Source organism: Schistocerca serialis, chromosome 5 (assembly GCF_023864345.2).
Source record: "Schistocerca serialis cubense isolate TAMUIC-IGC-003099 chromosome 5, iqSchSeri2.2, whole genome shotgun sequence".
In the NCBI taxonomy this organism is placed as follows: domain Eukaryota; kingdom Metazoa; phylum Arthropoda; class Insecta; order Orthoptera; family Acrididae; genus Schistocerca; species Schistocerca serialis.
This window is the reverse complement of record NC_064642.1, coordinates 508,226,708-508,240,913: the sequence shown is the minus strand read 5'-3', so window position 1 is coordinate 508,240,913 and position 14,206 is coordinate 508,226,708. Positions and strand designations below refer to the sequence as shown.

Genomic DNA, 14,206 nt, shown 5'->3' with positions numbered 1-14,206 from the left:
CCAGGCATTGAGTCACTCAGTGACCATACTTGGTACCAAAACAGAACATGACAGAGAGAACAAAGAAATATTGAATTTGGTCATCCAGAATACAGTTTCTCATTTCAGTCATTACACAAATGCCAAAATCGCAGGTTTTGAAAAGCAAGTGCAGAATAGAACTCAAGTAAAACTTCTCAACAGTGGGACAGACAACTGAACCAAATGAGGTACGTGTGAGGTTCTACAGAGACTAAGCGAGAGAACTTGTCCTCTTCTACAGTAAGCCACTGGAGCGACAAAGTGTACATAGTGATTGAAAAAAGTGTGAGGCATTCCCCCTTTTCATAAAGGGAAATTGGACATATCCGCATAATTTTAGGCTTATATCACTAACATCAGTTTGTTGTGGAATTATGGAACATGTTTAACTCTCACACATTCTGACAATTTATGGAGAACGAAAATCCTCATTGTAAAACCAATAGGGATATAACAAATACAGTTTGCAACATTCTGTTGCGGTTATTTAAATATACTGACAAAAGATACCAAATTTTGTATTTGGCTGCTAATTGGACTTTCGAATTATATTATAAATTATTGAAGCTGTTCATATTGGACTGCTACTTGACTTACGTTGTCTTTGTTGTTAAAGAATTGATTGTTGTCGGTGTTGTGTCACTCCATTAAATTTTTGTTGGATTCAGTTCACATGAAGAAATTAAGTTTATAGTACTCTGATGTACACTTGATTCTAGTTTCTTTTCCACTGTATTAACAAACTTAATTATGTACATCATTGTTGACAGGCATATTGCAAAGGAGACTGAATTGAAGACACAACACTGGCTCGATTGAACTCAAAACTGCCCAGCTACAAAATGAACCGCCAGAACACAAATAAAATGTAACCAACACAGTCTCAATTAGTACTGTTGTAACATGTTCAATTAAACTTAAAAATCCAGTTACGGAAATACATTTTACAAAAACGGAAATACTGTTGAAATAAACTGAATCTTATTAAATGTGTTTATCAATATGAAATTCTATTAAATCTGGTAGATTAACAGTTAATTTCAGAAAACATTAATTTACTTTTTAATTATGAAGTGACTTTCATTACTAACATTTACTCTGAACCTTGATTTATTAACAAACATTATACATCTGATGTTGCTGTAATAAATTATTGGGAATGTGATTTCAGGAACTGATGTGAAACTGACATTGTGGGAATATGGTGAAAGTAGATTTACATAAAGCAGTGATAATTTAAGAGCCAGAGCAAGTCAAGATAATTATAAACTTATTTTCAAGTGGAATAAATGATTCTCATTTATAAAATTTGTTTTCTATACGTGACTTGTGTAGTGAGATGTACATTAGTCATGGCATTGGTAACTTCATTATATTGTTTTGTATTCTGCTATTACAAGATTTGAATTACTCAGCTCACTGTGTTTCTCAGCGAGATCCAGTGCCACCATAGCCAAAAGTGGTCCAGGTTGATGCTATGTTCTATAACTTCTAAAAGGCACTTCATACAGTTCTGCACTGCTGTTTAGTAAACAAAATACAAGCTTACCAAGTATCAAGCCAGCTTTGTGATTGGATTCAGGGCTTCTTTTAGATAAATAGCAACATGTAATTCTTAATGGAATATAATTGATTCATACGCATATAATTTCAGGAAGTATTATAGTTCAGTTTCTGTTTACAATTTATGTTAATAATCTGGTGAATAACATTGGAGACTCCATGAAGCTATTTGCAGATGATGCTATTTTGTATAGGAACTCAGAAGTTTGTAGTGAAATACAGGAAGACCTGCGGAGGGATTCACGATTAGTGCAGGGACTGGCAGTTACAATTGAACATAAATATTTGAAGAACTCCACTACTGTTTGATTATACTATTGGCAACAAATCACTGATAACAGTAACTACCATAAAATACGTAGATGGAATTATCCAGAGTGATCTAAAGTGGAATGACTACATAAAACAAGCAAATTACTAGGAAAAGCAGAAGATAGGTTGAGATTCATTTTGGAGCTTCTTAAGCAAAGGTAATGAAAGAATGGCTAACATAATATTTGTTCAACTGCTTCTTGGGTATTTTTCATCAAGTCTGGAATCCAGGTTGAATTAACAAGAGAAACGAGAGAGAGAGAGAGAGAGAGAGAGAGAGAGAGAGAGAGAGAGAGAGAGAGAGAGAGAGAGAGAGAGAATATACTTCAGAAAACTATATGTTTTGTTATGGTATCATCTACTTGCCCTGAGAGTATTATTGAGGTGATCAACAAACCCCAGTTGCAGATGTTACAAGAGAGGCATTGTGAATCACGGAGAGGTTTACTGTTGAAATTTGGAATGTGTCCCTTCCAGGCAACTTATTACTACCCCCCTCCCCCCCCCTCCCCCCCCCCAAAAAAAAATGATCAGAACAAGAAAATCAGAGAAATTTGTGTTTATATGTGGCTTTACCAACAATCATTTTCCCTTCACACCATTCATGAATGTAACAGGAAATGGGAGAAAAGGTAGTGGTACAAAAAGTACCCTCTCCCACATAATGTCTGTGAAATATAGGTGTAGATGTAGAATGCTGAAAATAGTTTTGGTGGTACAAAACCTGTTTGCTAGACTCCTGTTTCAATTCTGAATTTCTCCTTCTCCCAGTGGATTCTGTTTTGAAGCTGTGGCACTGATGGATACGTTATGCATTGTGCCAAAATACGTTCAATCAGTGCCATGTATCTCATAGTTTGGTAGTAAATGCTCTCTTAAACTGAGACAAAAACTTTCTCTCAATATACAGAGGGGTCCAAGATACACCATAAACTATTTTCGTGGTGGGCTGGGGCACCATCTTGTTGAAAGTAAACTCTTCCATCTCCATACAAGTCTCGGATGGCAGGTAAAATGGATGTCTGAAGCTTCTGAAGGTACACCTCACCAGTAACTGTACCAGGAAGATGGATAGGCCGTAGAGGTGCTGTGGAGTATCCACCACGTTCCCCAGACCTACCTCTTCTGGACTTTTATCTGTGGGGAACACTAAAGGACGTCGTTTATCAACAAAAGTCATGCACATGGGATGAACTTCAAGAATCCATCGTAAATTCATGTACAAATATCCAACCGAACATGTTGCAGTCAGTAGTTCGTGCTGCAGTTCGACGGCATCGTTTGTGTGTGGATGTTAATGGTGACCATTTCGAACACCTACAGTGATATCTTTAAGTTGGACTTTAAGCTACACTTTCACCAAAAATGAGACAACTCCATCAATTAGTTTGCAAGTTATGGACTTTTTAACAGTGGATGCATTTTTTTGGACCTCTTTGTATTGGTCCCAGGCACAGATAATTAATAATGATTGCTCCATTGTACAGTATTGTTCACTGCTTACAAATGTTCTGTTGAATTGTATCCATTTCTAAAACAAGCTTCTTCATTTTTGTGGTAGTTTTTGTATGATTTCTACTGTGTGTGTGATGACAATTTTAGAAAATGTCTTTTACATTGACTGATGGGTATATAGCTGCTTTGTGTGTGTGTGTGTGTGTGTGTGTGTGTGTGTGTCGTGTTCAGAAGTAACACAATTACAACATTTCTCAATTCCACATATTTCTGTAAGTCATTTCACTAGCTGTTTTGTGTTATTTTTTCTCTAACTTAAATCATTTTATTAAAACACTACCATATTATGGCACCACTTTTTCCATTTGTTTCTGAAATTCAAATTTCACTATTTCATTCACAGAGAAAAAAATCCATCATTATAATTCCATCGTTGTCTCAGTTACTTTCCTCCTGAATTTTTATCCATAATTTCTATGTTCTGTGGACCTTGCACAGCACAAGTATGACAACGTGTGTGAACCATCATTGTAGTGTAGCTACAAACAAATGCATTTAATCTGTTTATAGAGCCTTGTATACCAGTGAGATAAATGGGAACTCACATTTACGTGAATTGGCATTGTTGTCGTAATGTGAAGTGCTGGAAGAGGAGCATTATGGATATAGATTTGAGAAGAAACTGGGTGACAAAGTGATGGGACCATTGTGGGACATATTTTTCTTAATAATCCAGTCTGAGTTCCAGAACAGTATATAAAAATGTGTATGAAATCATTCCAATACATTTTGTTGCTTGTCCAGACTAAAATGTAGGGTTAACTGAAACCTTCAGTAGCACTTTGCCACCTCACAGCCATCCTGTCTAGAGCTGGACTTAGGGCCACACAACAGATTAGTCTGTCACCTCAGTCTACATTCCAAAAATTGAGACATGTGTGAAACAAGTATAGTCAGTGTTCTGTTCTCTTTCTGTTTCTATATGTATGACATAACACACCACATCATCATCATCGTACCTTTGGTCAAAGCTGATGTTCAATTCTGCGAAGTTCAATTGACCCTAAGTGCACATGCAGTCTATAATGACACCCAAATAAATTGTTTGAATTTACTATTTACTATATTTATATAATCAAATAATAAACTGTATCATATGTTGCTATTTACAGAATAATAGCTGTAAATTATGAGGCCAGAGCTTTTGGAGTAACTCGTCACTTGAGAGGTAAAGAAGCCAGAAAGAAATGCCCTGATATCGTTCTAGTTTCGGTTCCATCTGTAAGAGGAAAGGCAGATATTAGCAAGTAAGTATGCTGTGCTTAAATTAGTTTTCCTTTTCTCCGCCTAGAAAAGTGGATAATTCCATTTAAGTTAGAAGGAATGGCCAAAGTGCATTCTTTAAGTATTGTATGCAGTGGTCTTAAGTAAATTGGCTAACTTTATTCCAACCAGACAGAGAGGCATTGCTGGTGTTGCATTCATGTTTATAGCAGAGTTTAACTCCCAAGGAATGATAAGCCCTCTGATTAACTTGTTTCTCCACTATTCCTGTTTATATTTTCTTAATAGACCTACTTTTATGGCCTCCTTAATTACACTAGCCCAAAACTTGGAACCTACATCTCCATACTAGTCTTGTTGTACCTGATTTTGTGATTATGTTCTATGCTCAGCGATAATCAATTTGATCGACTGTTGCTGACATCCCTTGCACCCCCTTTTTTTTTAAGTTGGCCCTGCCTTTTCAAAGGAACCATCCCAGCATTTGCCTGATGCGATTGAGGGAATCATAGAAAACCTAAACCAGGTTGGCTGGACGCGGGTTTGAACTGTCGTCCTCCCGAATTCGAAGCCAGTGTGTTAACCACTGAGCCACCTCACTCGATAGCTTTGAAGACCGAGATTAGCTATTAACATTATAAGGTATGCCTTTGTGGTGAGAGTAAAATTGATTGAATCCAAGCAGCAAGCACCTCAAACCACAGTCTCCTAATGAAATCTAAGACACAAAAGTACTGTGAAAGTATGAATAGTTCTTGGAATAAACTTAAAACAAGCACTCTCAAAACCAAGCTAAGTCTTGTTGCAACACATAAGAATGTTATCAGAGTAAAATCTCTGTACTACTATCTCAGAAATTTTTTCTGGGTGCTGATCACTGGAAAGCTAAAATTTTTTGATGTCACTTCATGGATCATCACTGATAGTGTCTCAGACTCACGAGAATCTGTTTCTCTTTACTGTGATGTCTGCATGTGCATATAAAGGGCAACCATATTCTTTCCACTACCAAGAGTCAGATAATAGTTATTACCCCGATAGTACAAAATTACTCTTACTACTTCGACTGTGAATGGCTTGGGTTGGCCACTGGAAGTTGAGTATTGACACCCAAACAACAGAGGAATTTCAGCTGGACTGTCCTCTTGGTGGAGGTTGAGGTTGAGATAGAAGTAGTGGTAGAGGTGGAGGTGGAGGGGGAGGGGGGAGGGAATGGGATGACACACAAGGTTTGTGGTAAATATAACAACAAGGCACAAGCTTGTCAAAATTTGTTTGTAGAAATCAAAAAAGGAAAGGTATCCTTTGAAAACTTCACCACTTTCTACATTCACAAATGTTCGGAAATAATTGCTGGATACTTGAAAGCAGCCAAATTATTTTAGATTGGCACTCTGCTGGTTAAGGCAGCTCCATTGCAGGAAATGTCGAAGCTTATGGGATCCACAAAATATCCTGCCTACCCTATAATATCTGAAATACCTAACACCTTAATTTTTTGTTATCGTATAGTTGCCTGCTATCATATCACAGAGAATTCTTGGAGTGGGTAAAAGTGCATATCAAAGAGGGCCATTAAAAATTAGTAATAATAACAATAGTTAGTATTGTTCCCCAGAGGAACCTGTGGCATTTATTTTTATATTAAACCAACCTGTATTGGGTTTATAACCCTTAAAATTAGACCCTCTACACCAACCCTATGAGATGTGTCTGAGAGTTTGAACAACCTCTTGGTTCTAATTGCGAAACTGTTAGTTGTAGTTATGAATAGTATACACTCATTGTCAAACTGAAATGTATAGAATATAATGATTGGCGTTATAATCACAATATGGGGTAGTCAGTTGTACTACATTAGATGGATAAAGTAAAGTAAACAGTGAAGCTATAAGTGATTGATAAAAGATCAGACACAAAAAGCAAATTAATGGTGCAAATTGCCACCAAAGTATATAAATTTTTCAGGTGATTGTCCATTGTGGATCAGAAATTGTAGCATTTATGCTGAGGTGAGAGAAAATGCAGAATCTAGAGATGAGGAAAATCATGCAAGGCAAAAGGAATGTTGTGGACATCAATGTCCCTATGGAGGAACAAGATGAAGGCCTGCCTGACTACTGTTTCCATGCCATATGCTCCAAACCACCATGAGAAAGAAAACCCTCCTCCTTTAATTCGATGATACATAAATGGATTCAGGATCCATGTGGCGGAGATGAAACTCCTAGTACAGAAAAGACCAACTGTGCTGGTGTCTGGAGGAGAAACACTTGAAAACTTATTATGCCCCTGTGCTCACTTCTTGGGGCAGATTAACTCAGTGGTGACAGGGCTTAGAGTAGACATTTAGTAATGTGTGCTACACCTTGTCTGTCCCATTTACCACCAGCTGTAACAGTCAGTTCTCATCCATATGTTATTGAAAGTCGTCACAAGGACACAATATTTTTTAGCTCCACTTCACAAAGTGGCTGTCATGGACCTAATTGAGCAACACCAGAGCCATTCATACTTGTTTCAGATTTTAGTTCATATCTTTTGCTTTAGAGTTTTAACAGCGCCTCTCCGAATGTTCAAGTTCTCGAGATCTCATTGTATTTTGTGAACAGAGGTCAAGCACTACATTTCAACTCAGCCATAGGGTCGTTTTTGACCATTCGCCTTTCTTTCTATTTATTTGCTGTTGCATGTATTTTGTAGAGTGGAAAGAGGACACTAACCTTCTCTTCTTATTTGGATTCGGTTTTCAAAGGATGTTGGTAATGCACAGCAAACTGAATGCTGTATGGTCAGTTAATTAACATTGAACATAGAAACATTGTCCAGGACTGAGTGGATCGTATTACAAGTGTGAGCCACCATGCCACAGAGACATCCACATCAAAGATCTTGGAACACCTTAAGAGGCAAGTTGTCTCATAAATGCCCATTCTCTCTGTCAAATTGGAAAAGCCTTATCTGCTGCTGAGGGAACAGATGCAGGACCAGAGGCTATTATGTTTATACTTACTTACACTGATCAGCCAGAACATTATGACCACTGACCTACTATTGGCATAAATCCGTCCAGGTGATAGCAGCGTCACCGGGCAGGGAATAACTGCTAGTCAGACCTATCGACAGTGTGTGTAGTATCAGTGAGCATGCTGTCCATGTGTAAAATGTGGAAGATGCACAATCTATCTGAGTTTGAACAAGGGCAGATTGTGATGATGGCCCATAGGGTCAGAACGAGCATTTTGGGAACAGCACAACTTGTCGGGTGTTCAAGGAGTGATGTAGTAAGTGTCCTCAACATGAGGCAAAACCAAGGTGAAACAATGTCCAGACATCATGGGATTGGGCAGCCACTCCTTGTTACATATGTTGGATGTCGTAGGCTGGGGAGACTGGTAAAACAGGACAGGGGGTGTGGCAGAGTGTTGCTTGGTCTGATGAATCTCAGTACCATCTCCATCATGCTGATGGGAGGCCCCGAATCCGTCATCTTCCAGGGGAACATCTCAGTGATAAATGTACCACAGGATGGAGACAAGCTGGCAGCGGCTCCATTTTGCTCTGGAGAAACATTCATGTAGGCATCCATGCATCCAGTGGAGCTTGTGCAAGGCACCAGGACAGCCAAGGAGTATTGTAAACGGGTTGCAGACCACATACACCTCTTCAGAACGATCATGTTTCCCTATAGCAGTGGCATTTTTCAACAACATAATGCACAATGTCACAAGGCAAGAAATGTGATGGAGTGATTCGAGGAACACAGTGATGAGTTCCAGTTGATGTGCTGGTGCCCCAACTCACCAGATCTGAACCCGATCGAACACATCTGGGATATGATTGAATGTGGCAGAGCTCACTGGCACCCTCCCTGGAATTTACGGGAATTAGGTGATTTGAGTGTGCAGGCGTGATGCCACCTCCCTCCAATTATGTACAAAGGCCCCATTGGTGCTGTGCCATGACCTGTCGCAGCTGTTATCTGTGTCAAAGGTGGACATACTGGCTATTAAGTTGGTGGTCATAATGTTCTGGCTGATCAGTGCAGAGAAAGATAGCAGTTCTATTACACTTCCGTGCAGCATTTCTGATGATGCCCTTCTCTCTGATGAACACTCGCCATCAAGGACAACATACTCATACTGGGTTCTGTAACTTAAGAAGTCTTCGAGCAGCTCACTTATCTGTGAACCTGTTCCAATGTTGGAAATAAAGCCATATCTGTAATACTACAAGCACAACATCCTAGTGAGATATGCCAAGCCAGTAAGGCAATGAGCATGGCTGTTCTCATGAAGATGATGTGCCTGTAATATTTGGGTATTGCATTATTTCTAACATTGAAGACAACATAATATTATGGGAATGACATTATTTCTAATGTTGAAGATAACATAATATTATGGGCATGGCGCTCAGGGTTTTAAATAATATATTTTTGTAGTAAAAATATACATTTTCAAATATAGAAAATTTAGGGCTCTCTGAAACATTGTAAAGATTATATTTCAAATTTTGAACATTGTGGAATTATTGTGACAACAATAATTTCAAATAAAAATGTATCTTGAATTACATAAGATTTAGAGAATATAAGATGTTGTTTATAAAGAAGAAAATGAGGGCTTTCAAACAATGTACGTCAACACCAAAACAAACAATTACTAGCAGGGTTGGCTTTTTAAGTGCACTTGGTACTCCTGAATTTCAAATATTCCATTACAGTAAATTTTTCTACTTGTATTACTACTACTACTACTACTACTACTACTACTACTACTACAGTCTGATTAAAATTAATTTTTAGATTATGTCTATCATTTGCTGCTACAGTGTTGCCACATCAGTTGCCTCCCATTTAAAGGCGACATGCAGACATTACAGGTCGCTTCCCAAGTATTGAAGTGGAGCGTTGTTATATGTAATGTGGCTGGTATCAGATATGACAGGAACATGAGTTTCTCTGTCCACTGCTGGATTTAAATGACCAGTGTTTGAATTGGAGCAGATGATGTGTTTTGTGGCACAGAATTTACATTTATGTCCTAACATAACTAGTGCAATGTATCCGAGAAAGTGGTGGTCAACAACCTGCCGCTGAACTATTAACCACACTTGCTTTGCCCACAGCAGTTGAAGCTGGCTGCTACAAGCAAACTCAAAACAAAAAAATTCAATTTCAGCCCTAAAACTGAACAGTAATTTTTAACTTTACCTAAAACTATCCTTGCATGGCTAGAAGAGCAGACTTGATACCAACTGATGTGCAATCATTATTGACACTTGGTTACAGGTTATAGGTGGCACAGGCAGTGTTCAAATGAAAAAAGAATTATAGAAAGAAAAAATTAAAGCAATTATAAAATCAGTGTAATGATGAAAATGACATTCAAAGGATTAAATATAAAAAAATCATTTAAACCAGTTAATTGAATAAAAATAATAATCAATAATTATTCGAATGTTGTCATCACGATCCCTTTGCGAGTGATACATAGGGGCTGCAGTATATTCCTAGAGTCATCATTAAGGCCTGTTCTTAAAACTTTGTTAGTTGATTCCCTCAGGATAATCTACATCTGTCTTCAAGAGACTGCCAATTCAGTTTCTTCAGTGTTACTGTAACACTCTCCTGCAGCTCAAACAAAACTGTAACCTTTCTTACTGCCCTTCTCCGTGTATGTTTAGTATCCCCTGTTAGTTCTATTTAGTATGGGTTCTATACAGTTGAGCATTATTCTAGAATGGTTTGCACAAGTAATTTGTTAGCAGTCTCCTTTGTATACTTATTGCACTTCCCCAGTATTCTACCAATAAACCAAAGTCTACCACATTCTTTACCCACATTGTATACGATCATTCCATTCATATTCCTACAAAGTGTTACACCCAGGTATTTGTATGAGTTGGCCAATTCCAGCTGTGACTCACTGATATTGTAATTGGAGGATACTACTTTTTTTTTTTAAATTTGTGAAGTGCACAGTTTTACACTTCTGAAAATTTAAAGCAAGTTGCCAATCTTTGCACCACTTTGAAATCTTATCAAGAGCTGACCGAATATTTATACAGCTTTTTTCAGACTGTACAACATTATAGAGAACTGCATTATCTGCAGGAGGTCTTAGATAATACAAATCTCCTTCATCATAACCAACATGGATTCCGCAAACAGAGATCATGTGAAACTCAGCTCGCCCTATTTGCCCAAGAAATTCACAGTGCCGTAGACACTGGCGAGCAGATTGATGCCGTATTCCTGGACTTCAGGAAGGCATTTGATACGGTTCCGCACTTACGTTTAGTGAAAAAAATACGAGCTTACGGAATATCGGACCAGGTTTGTGATTGGATTCAGGATTTCCTAGAAGAAAGAACACAACATGTCATTCTTAACGGTTCAAAATCTGCAGATGTAGAGGTAATTTCGGGAGTACCGCAGGGAAGCGTGATAGGACCTTTATTGTTTACAATATACATAAATGACTTAGTTGACAACATCGGTAGCCCCGTGAGGCTATTTGCAGATGACACGGTTGTCTACAAGAAAGTAGCAACATCAGAAGACTCGTACGTACTCCAGGAGGACCTGCAGAGGATTAATGCATGGTGCGACAGCTGGCAGATTTCCCTAAACGTAGATAAATGTAATATAATGCGCATACATAGGGGCAGAAATCCATTCCAGTACGATTATGCCATAGGTGGTAAATCATTGGAAGCGGTAACGACCGTAAAATACTTAGGAGTTACTATCCGGAGCGATCTGAAGTGGAATGATCACATAAAACAAATAGTGGGAAAAGCAAGCGCCAGGTTGAGATTCATAGGAAGAATTCTAAGAAAATGTGACTCATCGACGAAAGAAGTAGCTCACAAAACGCTTGTTCGTCCGATTCTTGAGTATTGCTCATCAGTATGGGACCCTTACCAGGTTGGATTAATAGAAGAGATAGACATGATCCAGCGAAAAGCAGCGCGATTCGTCATGGGGACATTTAGTCAGCGCGAGAGCGTTACGGAGATGCTGAACAAGCTCCAGTGGCGGACACTTCAAGAAAGGCGTTACGCAATACGGAGAGGTTTATTATCGAAATTACGAGAGAGCACATTCCGGGAAGAGATGGGCAACATATTACTACCGCCCACATATATCTCGCGTAATGATCACAACGAAAAGATCCGAGAAATTAGAGCAAATACGGAGACTTACAAGCAGTCGTTCTTCCCACGCACAATTCGTGAATGGAACAGGGAAGGGGGGATCAGATAGTGGTACAATAAGTACCCTCCGCCACACACCGTAAGGTGGCTCGCGGAGTATAGATGTAGATGTAGATGTAGAGGTCTGAGGTTACTAATAATATTGACCGCAAGGTCATTAACATAAAACATGAACAGCAAGGGTCCCAACACACTTCCGTGGGGCATACCTGAAGTTACTTCTACATCTGACAAGGACTCTCCATCCAAGATAACATGCTGTGCCCTCCCTACCAAAAAGTCCTCAAACCAGTCGCAAATTTCACTTCATGGCCCATATGATCAAACTTGGACAATAAGTGGAGGTGTGGTACTGAGTCAAATGGGGACTGATGACCTCCGATGTTAAGTCCCATAGTGCTCAGAGCCATTTGAACCATTTTTGAGTCAAATGCTTATGTGGAAATCAAGAAATATGGCATGTACTTGACTGCCTTGTCCAAAGCTTTCAGTAGCTTGTAAGAAAAGTGCGAGTTGGCTTTCACGTGATAGATGTTTCTGCAATCCTTGCTGGTTGGCGTGGAGGAGATCATTCTGTTCAAGATACCTCATCATGTTTGAGTTCAGAATATGTTCTAAGAGTCTACAACTAATTGATGTCAAAGATAGTAAATTGTAGTTTTGTGGATTACTTTTACTACCCTGTTGTAGATGGATGTTATCTGTGCTTTCTTACAAATACTGGGCACAGTTTTTTGTTCTAGGGATCCACGATAGTTTATATAAGGCGTGTTCAAAAATAAACGAGCCGGAGACATAATTACAGAAAAAGTACCTCTGTGTTAGAAGTATTGACCCTGACTGTTGAGACACTTGTCCCACTGTGACGAAAGGCGATGAATGGCTGTCTCATAAAATTCCCAGGGCTGCAATGTTAACCAGTTCAGCACGTACAGCTGGACGTTGTCATCTGAGGTGAATTATTTGCTCCTCAGAGCTTTTTAAGGGGACAAATCACAGGGAAATAGGTCCGGACTGTATGGAGGGTGGTCGAGAACCTCCCATTTGAATTTCTGCAGGGGTGCCACGACTGTGTTGGCCATATGAGGCTTTGCATTGTCATGGAGCAGAATGACCCCACAGGTGAGATTGCCTAGTCATTTTGATTTTATCGCTTAGCGAAGGATTTGGGTGTGATGCTTAGTCCGATTGTGAGTAACATTGGAATGCCGACATACTGTGTAACAAAACACCACCTTGCTAGATGTTGAGTCCTATAGAGGTCAGTGTGAGCAACACTGAAACCCTTTTGGATCCACTGCTGCACTATGTCCAATGTTACGATTTTTCTCCTATAGAGCTCTGATGCTGGACAATTTTGGAGACGTTTCCATTAGTGTAAAATAAATGAGATTTCAAGGGAATACAGTAAATGGAAAATTTGAATTGGAAAGTGTTAATAACTTGGCAGATTTCTTTCGTTGATTAGAGGAAATGCATTTAAACAACTCTGATATTCAAGTAAGTTTAGATGTGGTCTCTCTTTTCACTGGTGTTCCACAGCCTGAGTTGTTACAGTTGATTGAGATTATATTTGGTCCCAAATTAATAAATCTATTTTAGTGTGTGTTCCACTTTCATTTATTTTTTATTCAATTACCAGTACTATGAGCACACAGATGGAATTGCAATGAGAAGCCTATTGTCATCTTTTATTGCCATTTCTTTAAGGAGGACTTTGAGGAACATGCCTTGGAGTCGGCGTCTTTGAAACCTGTGTGTTTTTTCAGATATCCAGAGGAGTTTTTGTTAATAGGCCTCATGGCAGTGAGAGTTTCAATGACTTTTTAGAACATCTGAATTCAATCTAACCTAATATTTGTTTTATGACGGAGGTGGAAATGGATGGCTGTAATCCCTTCCGTGACGTGTTGGTCAGGAGGAAGGCCGATGTTACATTGGTGGCATATGCCGTTTATAGGAAGCCTATTCTTACCTTGCTTCGTAGGGCATGTCACTGTGGACTCTAAGAATTTGTTAGCTTAGTTAGCCTATCTCAAAGTCACCTTCTCCAGAATGGTTATAGTGAAAGACAGATTAGATGTGTGCTGCGTTATCGGCCGACTGTGCACTGCAGGAGTAATGATAATTCCAAGCTGGCCCAAAATCTATGGCCTTTTTGCCTTACACAGGGTGCATTTTGAACAGGATTGGTCATATCTTGTGGAAATATGATGTGAAGTGTGTTTTCCGACCATCATTTAAGATCAGGCACCTTTTAGGTTCCATAAATATTGATCTAGGCTTGTGACTGGTGAGGGTGTACTGTATTCCATGCAGTTGTGGCGTGACACATATTGATCAGACT

The 14,206-nt window shown here is 39.0% G+C and overlaps 1 protein-coding gene across 1 annotated transcript in view; it reads left to right on the top strand.

The window, feature by feature from the left end:
* LOC126481465 (DNA polymerase eta) overlaps nucleotides 1–14,206 on the top strand; it is a 194,741-nt gene that overhangs the window by 23,070 nt on the left and 157,465 nt on the right. The window contains exon 2 of the mRNA XM_050105241.1: nucleotides 4,524–4,658. Coding sequence (XP_049961198.1) covers nucleotides 4,524–4,658 — 135 coding nt within the window. The remainder of the gene's footprint in view (nucleotides 1–4,523; nucleotides 4,659–14,206) is intronic.